Here is a 14662-nt window from a genome sequence, read left to right on the forward strand (position 1 = left end):
TATGCCGAGTGGGTATCCAAATACTTACATATAATATTTATTAAATCTCTCTCAACTTGTGCTCTGCCAAATGAATGGAAAACAGTCAAAATAATACCGGTACACAAATCAGGAAACAGATCAGATGTTACTAATTACAGGCCCATCTCCATCACCTGCACCGCGTCTAAACTCCTCGAGCATTTAATCCTTAAGCACATAAATGTTTTTCTCGAAAGTAACAACATATTATCTTCATTCCAACATGGCTTCCGTCAGGGGTTTTCAACCGTAACTCAGTTATTAGAATTTGTGCACAGCTTATCTCAAACCATAGACAACCAGAAACAAACAGACCTAATACTATTAGACTCTTCAAAGGCGTTTGATCGGGTGTCGCACACTAAGCTTGTTAACAAATTGCAATCGACGCTAGGCCAAGGCGCTATAGTTAACTGGATTAGCAACTACTTAACCGACAGGACACAGTTTGTACAAATCAATGATCAAACGTCTAATATAGTTCCCGTTGCATCAGGCGTACCTCAAGGCTGCGTCTTGGCACCTGTATTATTCTTAATCTTCATCAATGATATAGCGACTAATCTTAACGTTGACATAAGACTTTTCGCCGATGATTGCATTATATATCGAGAAATCAACTCATTCGATGACCACATAGCTCTGAACACCGCACTAGAAACTATTAGCAACTGGTGCACTGACTGGCAGATGACACTTAATGCAACAAAATCTGCTGTCATGTCAATAACTAGAAAGAAGCATACATCAAGATTTCAGTACACTATAAATGGCACCCCTATCGCTGCAGTTAATGAACATAAATACTTAGGCCTATTATTAACCTGTGACCTCAGATGGAACGCCCACATCAGTTATATAACCTCAACTGCACGAAAACGACTATTCTTTATCAGGCGGCACCTTAAAATAGCTCCCTATAAAACTAAATTACTAGCCTACAATACACTGATTCGCTCTGTCCTCGAATATGCAAATGTCGTATGGTTTCCTTTTACCAATCAAGACATAAATAAAATTGAAGCAGTACAAAGGAAGGCAGTAAGGTTCATATTCAATAAATACAGAACAACTGACTCACCAACTGAAATAATGAAAAGACAGGGAATAAAAACACTTCAAACCCGAGCTAAAATTGCACGCCTCAAACTCCTGTACCAACTACTTCATCGACACTTAAAAGTTGATCCTGCTAAATACATCGCTTTCTCTGCAACTAGACCGACACGTAATAAGCATTAAAATACGCTAACTGAATATCACTTCCACACTGACTGCTTCAAATACTCATTCTTCCCTTTAACCACGAGAGAGTGGAACAGCCTGAGTTCATCTATTACTAATTTATCTTCGTTTACTAAGTTTGGAACCGCAGTGGAAAGATATTTAACATATTAGCGAAAAGTTATTTTATGCTCATATTTTCGGTATGCCGCCCGTTCGATTCTGTTCTTGTTCTGTTCCTTGTCATTTACGCGTATACATGTGAAAACAGTACGTTTATGTTTTTTTCTTCTGTTAGTGTAGTGTCGTAATACATGTATAATTCTCGTTCATATCTGCCTCATATTTGTTTTTGTTTGTATAATATGTTTCACCATTTTTGTACCCTATGCATTTTACATTCTTGATTTGCTTTGTACATATAATCATGTCATTGTGTGTTCCTTATATGCTCTATATACACTTCTCTGTGTTAACATATGCCCACCTGCAACAACCCCGAATGGGATTAGCAGTATCTGTAAATAAATAAATAAATAAATAAATAAATAAATAAATAAATAAATAAATAAATAAATAAATAAATAAATAAATAAATAAATAAATAAATAACCAAAACTGAAGTGGGCACCTGTGGCGCCTCCAAGTATATTTTTTGTATTTGCCTTGCAACTTTTACGTTGTCTTTTCGCCGTCGTTTACGTATGATAAAAGCGTGTTATTATATTCGAGACAAAACCTACGACCGCATTCAGACGGGCAACGTAATTCGCATTTGTCAGCCTCTATGATCCCTAGCGCGTTACGTGATTTGTAGTTGCGCGTTTCGGCTGTGGCGGCGATACCTGTATTTCTGTTCTTCCTCTTTACTACCTTATAACAGCTCTGTTTTCAGTAAGAGTGGATTTTTTGTAATCAGGAATTGGCATTCTATCGATGCAAACCCACTTCAGTTTTCTCTTTAGTGTCCCTTTAACTCTTCGGTATGCGATGTGCCAAGTGGATCAAAGCAACCTTGCAGATGTTTTAGAAAATCGGCTGCACATCGATGGGAGGTTTAAAACAAAAGCTTTACTAGGCTTTTCCGTAGCTTGATTGGCACGTGTTTCTTATGGCCTTTAACGCGCGTAACGGCGCGCACTTTCGCGCTGCTTATTCTTTTCACGTGTGGCGCTGGAAACCAGCGGCCCGCGCTCCCTCTTCTAAATCGCACACTTGGTTCTTATTAATGCGAAAGAAATACTCACGCTATGTTCACAGATTTCTGTTCGCAGAATGTTTTGGCAAAATCGTGTCCAAAGCAGTTGTGAGTAATTGAGAAATGGTAGAGGTTAATGAGTGGAGTCAATCAATAGAGGGTGACGTCATGTCCTTTCCGTAAAAATAATCAGGCCAGTATGGTAATTAGGTACCTAATTAGAACAACTGGTTCACAGGAAAGGAAAGGTGCTGTATCTGTCAACCTTGTTCTTTGGACACTTGAACCGTGCCGTAAGGGAAAGAGAAAGGTGGGAGGGAAAGTGGAAAGAGAGAAAGGGGTGTCACAGTGACAATTTCGGCTCATTCAAGACTATTACTGCTTTCGACTTGTAATTCTGGCACAGCTTAGATAAGCCACTGCATATTTTTCGGTTGTTATTTGAATCGTACATTTTCCAGTTTCTTTTCTTGCCGCATATTAGAAGCACTAAATATTTTGCGTAACCGTGGGCGTTGTCGCAAAGTCACTGATCATGTTTGTATGAAATCTTGTCACCTGCAGTACTTTAATTTCTTTCCACATTGCTAAGAGTACTGTCCATCTTCGAAACCAAAATGATTTATGCCTTCCTTTAGGAGATTAAAAGGCAGCCCCGGATATTTCAATGTCGGCATTTTAATTACATATGAGAATTCAGAAAATTTTCAAACAATACAGTAGAACATTGTCTACAATACGGCGATAAAATTTTGCAATCATTTTTTGAGGTATGATTATACTACTTAAGCAGAAATTTATTTTTGGTTGAAGAAAAATATTCGGTGCGGCTGTGTAAAATATTGAAATTAATGGTTGGAGAGCTCACGAAGAAAATAAATAACTCGACCAAACGACAGCTTCAGTTGGTATAACTACCGGCTTGGAAAAACAGCGTTGGTTAAATGAGGAAAGATACCTACTTTATAAGAATACAGGTTTGAAGCGCTAAAAACAAAATAATGTTAGGCTACTGCATAAAAATAATTGAATTTTTTTCTTGTGGGCGATCATGACAACGGCAGCAAAAAACGGAGAGAGAATAAATTCCTCAATGATTGTTAAGCTATTACACTGGAGATGCGCATTCGTAAATGCATGCAGGGTGTACAACAACATCATACGTCTTATTATTACGTGGTCCCGTCCTTTGAAGCAAACGCGGTCTAGTAAATAGGGTCCGCTGCAATTTAGAGGCTCAACGAGAAAATAATTTTCAAACAAGTATGCCCTCTTCTCTTGACCTCAGAGTGATGCGTGCGAACGACATCCCATTCGACGACAGCCTGTCTGAGCATCATTGCACCAATAAGGCTCGCAGACAATTATGACAGGGACTATTACGGCGACAATTGTGTATGCAAAGAAATGAAATCGTGCTTAAGGCCAGTCTGAGAACTACAGGAAGCTGTTTGTGTTCTATAATTGAGGATTCCCAATTATCCGCTAGTTTGCTCCAAAATGTGCATTAGCATCAAAAAATTACTTCGGCGCTGCTTTGCTAGTTAAGTTTTTTCCTGCAAATGGAACACAAATCAGTTGGGAAATCAGCACATTTTATGGATGGGTCTAAGCAGTGCAGACATATGTTTTTCAATGAAACCGCGTCATATATTCATTGTGGACAAAAAGGTTAGGAACAGAATTCGGGTCGGACGGTCTGTGCGCGAAGGGTGCCCTCTTTCACAGCTGTAGCTTTGCATCTGTATTGAACCGTTTCGCTTAGTATCCTACAAAACAATTGCATTGCAGGATTTCGACTGCATAGAGCAGGGGTTCGAGTGCTGGCATACGCTGACAATGTTGCCGTTTTCCGCTGCAATCACCGAAGCATTTCGGAAGTAGTTGGAAAGGTTAAAGCTTTTTGTGAAGCAAGTGAAAGTGTCGTCAATTGGAAAAAATGCTTGTGACTTTGACATGGTGAATGGCCTTGGACTCCGGCTATCTTCGCTAATGTAACGTGAACATCAACTCCACTCAAGTACTTAGGCGCCCCCCTTGAAGGTTACGTCGACAGTGAGCCTTATTGCGAAATAAAGTTGGAGATTTAAGAGAAAAGCATGATTTGCTGCATTGAACCTCTCGATGATCGGACGTGCCACAGTTTGCAATCTTTTATTGGTCATCAAGCTGTGTTATGTGATGCAAGTGCTACACTGTTCCCGTCTAGATATGCAAACGTTGGATGGGGTGCTGTTTGTATAGGGTTCCTCTTGGGAAAGCACCAGTCACACCAACCTATTTCGCAGGGTATGCGCTGGAGGCCTTTGTTTATGCCATTTATTTCTGCCACAGTTATTGACCCGTTTTAGGTCCTTAGGAATACTAAGGACACCTTTTCGTGTGCGGTTATTCATCTGAGACTGCGCAGAGTTTTACCTGAATTTGTCATTGCATCGCATTGTATTCAAGGAACAATTTGGATGACAAAAGAAAAAGAAAGTGGGAGTGGGGGCTTGGAAGAAGTTGCTAAAGCTTGTCCTTTTCTTTTTATATATTTTCATTGGACCATAATAGTCATGTGACACGGAAGACACTTAGCAGAAGCATATGTGACTCACTGTTCCCTCCCCCATTGTATAGGACCACGTACAGCAAGTGTAGGCTTTGGTCAAGATCTAGACATTACTCCTGCAGCCAAAAGTCTCTTTCTTCGACTATATAGCAGGACTTTGCCGTTTAAAGTGTGGTTGCAAGGGCAAATATTTTTTTTCCATGGCGAGTCCGCTGTTTGTAATGTAAAAAGAATGAAACCATAGAGCATTATTTCTTAGACTCGTGGGATGCAAGTTTCTTATCGGATGTCCTCCAAAGGACTCTTAAAAATGATTTTCCGCTTGAGCCTCACGGAATCAGTCATCTCGTGATTGAAAATGAGGACGGTATTCTATACGATCTAGTAATAGCGTTGGGCCTGCACAGTATAAAGAGACGCAGGAAGGCTGTGCGTCATGCAGGTCTTGATGCACGGCCAGTTAGGGAATACTTTGAGGAAAATGTTGCAAGATATTGTGAACATATATAACTTGTGGATCCAGCAGCTTACTGGCTACCACACATTGAAATTTTCAAGTTCTTAAAGGAATTTTAACCCTGGTACGTCAATAAGAACAGCTGGCGATCCAGTGTATATATGGTATATGTTGAGTGCGACAACAAACAAAAAAGCGGCTATGATATAGTCCTCTCGTGCCTGAACAAAGGAAGCTCATCTTTTCGGATTGTGGTTCGATTTCTGTTGCAATAAAAACTTTTTTTATCTTAAGCGTCAGTTCGTGCGCACACGGTCTGATGACAACCTATGTCTAAGCCGCTCATGATCCAAGAAATGCTTTCACATTAATACGCAATAAAACAATGCGAATCTAAGAGCATCACGTAGTAGCAACGAATATAAGGTTTTAGATGTGAATTAGACAATACCACTGTCAAGGGTAATAGGCAGTTCCCAGTAAGACGGGGTTCTACTTGTGACAACTCTGTGTGTCTCGTTTCAGCCAATTACCCAATGTGAATAGACATATTCTATGGTGAGGCAGACAAAAGTAAACAAATATAAAGTGCCTCTGCCCGTGCCACCAAGTATAACGGGCTTAAATGTGAATACACAGACAACAAAACTACTGCAACAAGCCTTTTGCACGATATTAGAGTTTCAGCGAATTGCTCTGAACTTAAAGCAAAAGCTTTACCGGCCACAACAATCAAAAAGCAGTCGGCGATCTTTCAAAACGTCAGCACGAATACAGCTGGCGAACTTGAAAGATGAGTGGAGGTGATAGCGTAAGTTTGCCGCCTAGAGTTCGCAAACGTTTTTACTTTTAGTTTACCGCGGCTGTCTACCGCGACCACGCGCCGCTGCAAACGCTCATTGGTCTCTGCGTGTCGAGGCCGCCGGCATTTGACGGGAACGTGGCGCCTTCTATCACCATTTGAATGATAAGCGCATGCATACTGACGCTCACGCGCTACCGCTGAAGTGAAGCGCAAGAGTGTATTGCAGTTTTGCACGAGGCGTGATCAACTCCCGCAAGCCGCGAACTGTCAAACTGACAGTGGCGAAGTGTCAAACTGTGAACTGACACAGGCTGTTTTCTGCATGATACTGCACTTGTAAAAGAAGAGGCTATATAGATGGAAAAAGAAAGAACTCCATAGGGCTGCAATGCACGAGCTTCGCAGCTGAAGATCCCGCATGATAAACTGGCAGTTTCTCGCGCAGTGCTTTGTATTGCTTTTTCTTCATCAACACTCATTCGTGCACAGCGGATCTCGGTATTGAACCTGGAGTGAAAATTAGACCGTTCGGAAGCTTCATTGTTCTTTTTTTTTTTTGGGGGGGGGGGGGGGGGGACAGTCCACAACGAACGATTAAAAAGTACCTAGAAGCGGATATTTTGGAAATTAAGTTTTTGTCCACTTAAACTGACGGGCTGCCATAGGACATAATCAGAGTTTTGGACCTGTGCAGTTCATGGCTATCCAATTTGGCCTTCACTCTTGCAAGCATTGATGCAAGGACAATAAGACAATATTTTCGCGAATCCGTTGACAGAGTTATTGAAGCCCACTTGACACAAGACCTAGTGCCTGGGTCTTGCGCCGAGAAAAAAAGCATTGTTACTCATGCGCAAAGTTTCAAGAATCACACAGTACGAAGGAGGGTGGCGCGGCTTTTAAGCACCTGTTCTGTTTTGTCACGTATTTTTTCTTGTTTTGTTTCTGTCAAATGAGGTTTTCAAGTTAGCAATGACGAAAAAAGACTAAAATAGTAAAGTAATTCTGCGCGCGCTGCGCGAAACCAGCTCGTCGCATTGCGCGAGAATTGGCAAGTTGTCGGAAGGCTTCGCACAATCGTCAGGAAGTTGTCGGACACGGAACCGAAAGCATGGAGCATTGCGTAACTTCCTCAAGCGTGCAAAGGAAGCCGATCATCTTTGTGACGTATTTTTCTTGTCTGTTGGGAACTTCCTTTCAGCAAACTGGGAGACGATTCGCGGCTTGACACACTTGTTTGGCTGACGGCAGGGAAGGCAAACAAGCTCGAGTCAGTGAAGAGCAGAGATTCCACTGTAACGCGCCGTTACTTCGGAACTTATTCATCATGAGGTGCTGCTTGGCTCTCACTCTCGTTGGAGTCGGCATGGTGGTGGCGGCAATGCGAACAAGTAAGCATTCGTTTCAAATAATTTCGACTCGCACGTGATGAATAGATCGCAAGCAAACAGCTAGCTGCTCTCGATCCTCTCAGATGCTTGGAGCTCTAGCTTTAACTACACGGAAGACCACTACTAGAAAATATTTACAGAAACTTACCCAGGTTAGCGCGCGTGCACAGAAAAATATAAAACGTGAGGCTTAACGTGAAATATGAAACACAAGCACTAAACTGTTAGTGCCTGGGATGGATACATCGAAACAATAAAAAAGAAAGCCATTCACTTTACTGCCGCGAGTGGGTTTTGAACGCGAGCACGCGCAATATAGTTCTCTTCACTTTCAGCTACAATACACAACAACGAATGCCGCATTACATTCTTCACAGGTTCTTTTCTGCATGATACTGCACTTGTAAAGAAGGAGGCTATGTAGATGGAAAAATAACTCAATACGGCTGCAATGCACGAGCTTCGCAGCCGAAGATCCCGCATGATAAACTGGCAGTTTCTCGCGCAGTGTTTTGCATTGCTTTCTCGTCACCAACACTCATTCGTGCACAGCAGATCTGGGTATTAAACCTGGAGTGAAAAATGGAGTGCTTTCACTCCAAATTCGCATATGCACGAAGTACCTCGTCATTAAAAAAACCATCTTTTCTACGGAGGAAGCCTCAGAGCATCAGGTATTGCCCCAAGCGGGATAACAGCCGGAGGAGCGAACTGCCACTGCTGGTTGGTGGTAAAATAGAAGAAAATGTCACATTCATCTTTTGAGGCTGATCTGAGAGAGAGCAGCAAATGAAATATTACGAAACGTCGAGATCGTTCAAGCACGAATGTTGGGAAAGTCTCGCACGGCAGTGCTAACATTCATAGGCCCCATTCTCCCCCGCTACGTCATCTATTACGGGGGAGAGACGGCCCGTTACCCATATCAACCAACCCAACAGATCTGCCAAGACTGTCTCAAGGCAGGCCACAGAGCGGATGTCTGCCCAACACCCAACGCCAACGTCCCTATTGCAAAAACCAGTGCCACTGGGAGCCAGCGCCCCAGCGCCATACCTGATTATGGTCCCAGCATGACGCTGGACACTGGGTGCACTGGGACGCTCCGCGCTGGCGGCACTGTTCGCCCGGAAAAAAAAGGCGTGGGATAAAAATTAAAAAGTAACGAAACAAGTCAGGTACATAAAAAAAAAACTAAAAAAAGTAAAAAAAAATAAAAAAGTTACTGCCCCAAGCGTGCCTCGAACTAAGTCCCTAGGTACATACATACCAATCACCAGCTCAACACGCTAACCACTCGGCCACGCCGAGAACAGGGTTTCCTATAAACATTCTTGCATTTTATTGCATGACCCGCATTTATAAGGTTGGGACTTCGTGTTTCGCAGTCTACAGGCCATTGCTACCGCTCTAACAATTGCAACTACTTGATCATTTTAGCTTGCTGTCTGCTCTTACGACTGGCAACTAATGTTCTGGGTGCCTATGCGCGCTATTTTGTGCACTGGAATCATTTTAAGATGTGGAGTTTGACATCGCTGGCAAATTTACCAACGCCGGCTCTTGGGTGGTGCTCTGCTACCGTGGGCGTAATTTTCGCTGAACACGGAGCTTTAGTAGAAGCCTTCAAGGAAAAACGTGCGACCAAGCTTCAATACCGGCAAGCGCCACAGCGATGACCCTAATTGCGTGTAACTAAACCTTATTTGTATGTAAACATTGCGGGAAGCGTTGCGATGACCGAGGGCTCGGCTGCTTTATACGCACAGTAAGAAGGAGCGCAAAAGCTTGAGAAACACGCCAAATATTAACATATTACAAGCGCTTTATGTTGTTGCTTTTTCTCTCATGGACCCATCGCTCGGTAAACTACTCTCTTCCTCGTTTTAGTTTTTCTTTCTGCTGTTGATACTGGGCCGTGGTGCAGGCTACACTCGCCTGCGATTGAGCCCGCATTGAACATTTTGGCAGTAATCATTGCGTTATAGTGCCCTTAAGATCAGCTGTGAAGTTGGTTATGCATGGTAGCCCACATTATTCAATTCCAGCTTTAGTAGTGTGTTAATCGTCAGTCTGTCATGAGATCGAGGCGCGGCGATCGTTGCCGCTCTCGAAACGATCGAAACGACCTATAGAAACATGGAAACTTTAGAAAAAAGATACTGCCTTTGTTTTCTTACAAATGCGCAACGACTTCGCAGCAAAAAGCGCTTGCTTGAACCATATTTTTCATATGCCCCCCGATGGTCGATTAAAAGTACGTTGTTGTCCTGTTGGCCCCTGAGGGATGCTACTCCGGCTGACGCCGCAGGCCGCACCGGCTATACTGGGGCACTGGGACCAGTGCGGCCCCAGCGCACATACAGTGCTTCTCCCAGTGTATCGCGGATGCCAGCACCCAGCGTCAAAAGTCTAATCCCAGCGTTTTTCTCCCATCGCACCAGTGCAGCCAGTGTCTTCCCGTTACAGCTCCAGTGAATATCGCAGACCTCCAGCGTGCCCAGCAGATTCAGTGCAAAACCAGCGCGAAAATCTTACTGGTTTCGCACTGGAAACGCTGGTTTTTGCAATAAGGGTATGTCGGAACTGCGGCCTTCATGAACCAGAGGAAAACCACACCTGTGAAGCCAAGTGCGTGGCCTGCCAGGAAAACCACCCAACGGGAGACAAGGCCTGCAAGCCGCGCCTCAGGGCACATATCGGACGTTACAACAACAAAGCTAAACAAAGCAATTACAATCAGCAACAGAAGCCCCCCAAGCAGCCCATCAGCTGGAGAGATCAGCAGATCAAGCCGATGGAGCGCCGCTGGTTTTCATCGGAAGAGAACAGCAGCTGGCAGAGAAACAGAGACCCCAGTCCCGATCGAGATCCAAGGGACGGGACTTGACAGCCTACTATTCCCAACAGAAGGCACAACAGGTTAGGCCCAACCAGCAGGAAGCACCAGAAGCGATAGGGGCGACGCGAGACAAGCTAGAGCACGACAGCAAAAAGGGTAAGCTGGGCTCAGGTTGCCTCTCCCACTGCCCTAAACGGGCATGGTCCATGCCAGGATTGCACTAGGCTCGAAGTTGCAAAATAGACAACTGAAAATAAAACTATCAGAACAACAGAAACGCCTTAATAAGGTGGAACAACAACTACAACAACTCCTACAAATGGGTCAGAAGCAAACTGCCCCCCAACCCTCATCAATAGTATCGATACAACCACAACCGGTACAAAATGCTGTAAACACCTCCTCATCGCAACCTCAACAGGCGAGTGTACTCCAAACACAACGGCAGAAACCGCTTACACAAATTCTCGGACTTCACACTCAAGAAAACGCACCAAGCATTCTTACTCAAATGCAACAAATGATTAATCAAATGCAGCAGACCATGACACAACTCACCAAACAACTCCAAGGCCAACAAATTGCCACGCAAACTAAATTTGCGGCAGTTCAAGAAGAATTCAATTCGAAAATCCAAATAATAACTCAGGGGGTGCGAAAACGCACGGGAATACCCGATGACCCTCGACTAAAAGCCCACAGAAGGTCCGCTGGCATGACAGATCTCAGCGACTGCGAGTCAGTGGCAAGTAACGCTGGTGGCTGCCTCCCCTAACCGGCAACCAAACCACCTAGAGCTCTGGCAGTGGAACTGTCGCTCCTTCAAGAGGAAACGCAGCTCCCTGCAGAAGTTTATTCAAAATCAACCGATACCTCCGGACGTCATGTGTCTCCAAGAAACAGGATGCACAACATACCTCAAAGGATATCTCACATACACTCATGACACGGCACCTAAAATAGCTACACTAGTGGCCCCCCACACCAACAGTCATACCGCACGACCTTCCCTTCAGTGAAATTAATCAAGTTCTCATCGAGGTCATCTCTCAAAAAAGAAGAAAGCAGAGTGTGTTTGTCCTAAACCTATACAGTCCTCCAAGCAACACGCAGGAAGATTTCAAGCCACTTTTACTGGAATGCACACGCATAGCGGGAACGAACCCCCTTATTATTATGGGGGACCTAAACGCTGTACATACGGCATGGGGCTACCACAAGGACACCCCGAAGGGAACCAAGTTGTTGGAAGCGGCTGAGCAGCTGGATCTCTGTCTTATGACGGACACCATGTCCCCCACTAGAATAAGAAACAGTGTAAGCAGAGACACCTGCCCAGACCTAGCTTTCACCAAAAACATAAGGCATTGCACCTGGACCAATCTACAAGAAACACTCGGCAGCGATCACAAAATCCTTAGCTTAACCCTAATGACAACCCGTATGAAAAGGAACATTGGCTTTACTAAAATAACAGACTGGGATAAGTTCAGACAAATTGGACCGCCACACGACGGCATCACAACAATTGAAGATTGGGTTCAAAGCCTGAAGGATGCTCATGCAAAAACGACCAAGACCATCAACACAACGACAAAAACCCCAGAAGTACACAGACATCTCCTAAATTTATGGGAAGTCCGAAAAAGTCTATTAAAGCGGTGGAAAATGCAAAAATTAAATAGAAAACTTAAAATGAAGATAGCACAGGTTACGGCTGAAGCACAAGAGTATGCTATAAAGCTCGCCAAGCAAAACTGGGCAGATTTCTGCAATTCGCTGAAAGGTACCCTAAGCACGGCTAAAACCTGGTCAATATTAAGAAGCATGATAGACACCTCAAAAACCAAAACGGCCACAAGAAGAACCCTCCCCACCATAGCCCATAAATACCCGGGCACAGATGCAGAGTTGATCACCGCCATGCACAAGAAATACATAGGAGACCCTACTCCGGCTTGCCAAACTTCATATGCGTGTCAACCAAACTCCTCCCTTGACTCCCCCCTAACACTGGCGGATTCTACTCAGCCGCCCGTACATTTACAAGAAACACTGCCCCTGGAGGAGACAAAGTCACCTACGCCATGATTAGGAACTTAAGCACCGAACATCTGCAAGACCTAACGAAGTACATCAACGAAGAACTGTGGGAGAAGGGACAGGTCCCATCAGCTTGGAGACACGCGGATATCATCAGCATACCAAAGGCTGGAAAGCCACCGGCTGTGGAGAGTCTCCGTCCTATCTCCCTCACTTCTTGCCTGGGAAAACTCTATGAAAAAGTAGTCCACCTAAGGCTCCAAAATTACATCGACGAAAACAACATCTTTCCTTCCTGCATGCTGGGCTTCCGCAAGGGCCTCTGCACGCAAGATGCTTTCCTCCGGATTAGGGAAGAAGTCATCAACACCACACCCCGAAAAGGCGAAAATTTCATTCTGGCACTAGATCTCAAAGGAGCATTCGACAACATTGGCCACCAAACCATATTGCACGAATTAAACAATATCTACTGCGGGGAGAAAATCTTCAAATACGTGAAGGCTTTTCTCTCAGATCGCACAGCCACCATAGGAATTGGAGAGATCCGATCACTAAAAGTACCCATACCGAACAAAGGTACACCGCAGGGTTCTATAATCTCTCCAATGCTATTTAACATAGCAATGATAAATTTAGCAAAAAAAAACTGTTGACCCGCACTGATATTGGCTTCACTTTATACGCGGACGACATCACCATTTGGGCTACTCAGGGATCCTTGGCGCAAAAAGAAGAAGCTCTGCAAGCCGCTATAGACCTAGTCGAGGAATTTGCCGGGGAGAGCGGTCTTCAATGCTCCCCAGAAAAATCCGAACTTATCAGGCTACAAAGAAAAAATTACAAGTCCCCAGGAGAAATTCAGCTCTCTCTAGTAGACCAGATAATTCAAGAGAAGGACAAGATCAGAGTTTTGGGGCTGTGGTTGCAAAGCAATTTGAGAGTGGATTATACAATCAAAACACTCAAAACCACAGTCAACCAAATTTCCAGAATGATTAGAAGGGTGACCTGGCACCGGAAAGGGATGAGGGAGGAGGACACCCTCCGCCTTGTACAAGCCCTAGTCGTTAGCAGGATTACCTACAGGCTCCCATATCACGAAATTAGATTCACTGATAAAGGGGCCATTGACACTATCATAAGAGGAGCCTATAAAACGGCCCTAAACCTCCCGCCAACAACATCAACGGAACGTCTTTGGGCACTCGGAGTGCACAACAACTTCGAGGAGCTCAAGGAGGCGGTTCTAGAGAGTCAGAAACAACGCTTAACAACAACGCAGGCGGGTAGGGAAATCCTGTCAAAACTAGGGCTATGGCAGGCACTAAGAACTTCCGAGATCAAATCACAAATTCCGACATCCACAAGAAACAACATCTATGTGAACCCGATACCCAAGCACATGCACCATGAGTTACAGAAGGGTCGAAGGAAAGCCAGAGTCAAATCATTGGAAAAACAATTGTCTAAAGACGCGGAAGTTGTCTACGTGGATATAAGGGCTTACGGCGAACCTGGCAAGTTCACAATAGCTGCAGTTGACCACAAGAAGAGGCCAATTATTCAGGCTTCGATCTATGCCAAGGATCCCGCGGAAGCGGAATCACTGGCAATAGCCGTCACCATAAAAACACAAGACAACCAAAAGAAGTCATCACACGTAGTGACGGACTCCCAACCAGCCTGCAGGGACTACCTGGCCGGAAAACCTCACAAAAGAGCGTGTGCAATATTACGTTCCATCTCCCAGACGCACACAATTACATGGACACCTGGACACGAAGGCCTAGAAGGAAATGAGGTAGCGAATGATCTAGCCCGAGCTCTCACAAACCGGGCGGATCCCCATCCCTACCTCACTCCTCTCCTAGGACCCTACGGCGACAGGCTGGAACACCTACGGTTAGAAAGAAGAATTTTCTCACCACCACACAAACAACTTCCTTCCTCGGACGCTATAGACTGGAGAAAAATACAAACACATTCCCTAATCCTCAAATTTTAAATAAGATAAGCCCAACAAAATACACGAGTTACTGTCCTTGGTGCGGAGCAAGCCCCACACTCTATCACATCTCTTGGGAATGCCAGGACAAACCTGACCCGACGTTAATAGTGCCACGC

General features: G+C 44.4%; 1 protein-coding gene across 3 annotated transcripts in view; it reads left to right on the forward strand.

Moving 5' to 3' along the window:
• Positions 1-7453: 7453 nt before the first annotated feature.
• The window catches only part of LOC146195934 (uncharacterized), a 35654-nt gene continuing 28445 nt past the window's right edge, over positions 7454-14662 (forward strand). Inside the window, exon 1 of one of the 3 annotated variants that reach the window (XM_084597967.1) lies at positions 7454-7650. In XM_084597967.1, coding sequence (XP_084454093.1) covers positions 7587-7650 — 64 coding nt within the window. In that variant the 5' untranslated portion in view covers positions 7454-7586. The remainder of the gene's footprint in view (positions 7651-14662) is intronic. The other 2 variants (XR_014706055.1, XM_084597968.1) reach the window with 2 other exon arrangements.

Source organism: Amblyomma maculatum, chromosome 3 (assembly GCF_055883805.1).
Source record: "Amblyomma maculatum isolate TAMU_Amacu chromosome 3, ASM5588380v1, whole genome shotgun sequence".
Classification (NCBI taxonomy): domain Eukaryota; kingdom Metazoa; phylum Arthropoda; class Arachnida; order Ixodida; family Ixodidae; genus Amblyomma; species Amblyomma maculatum.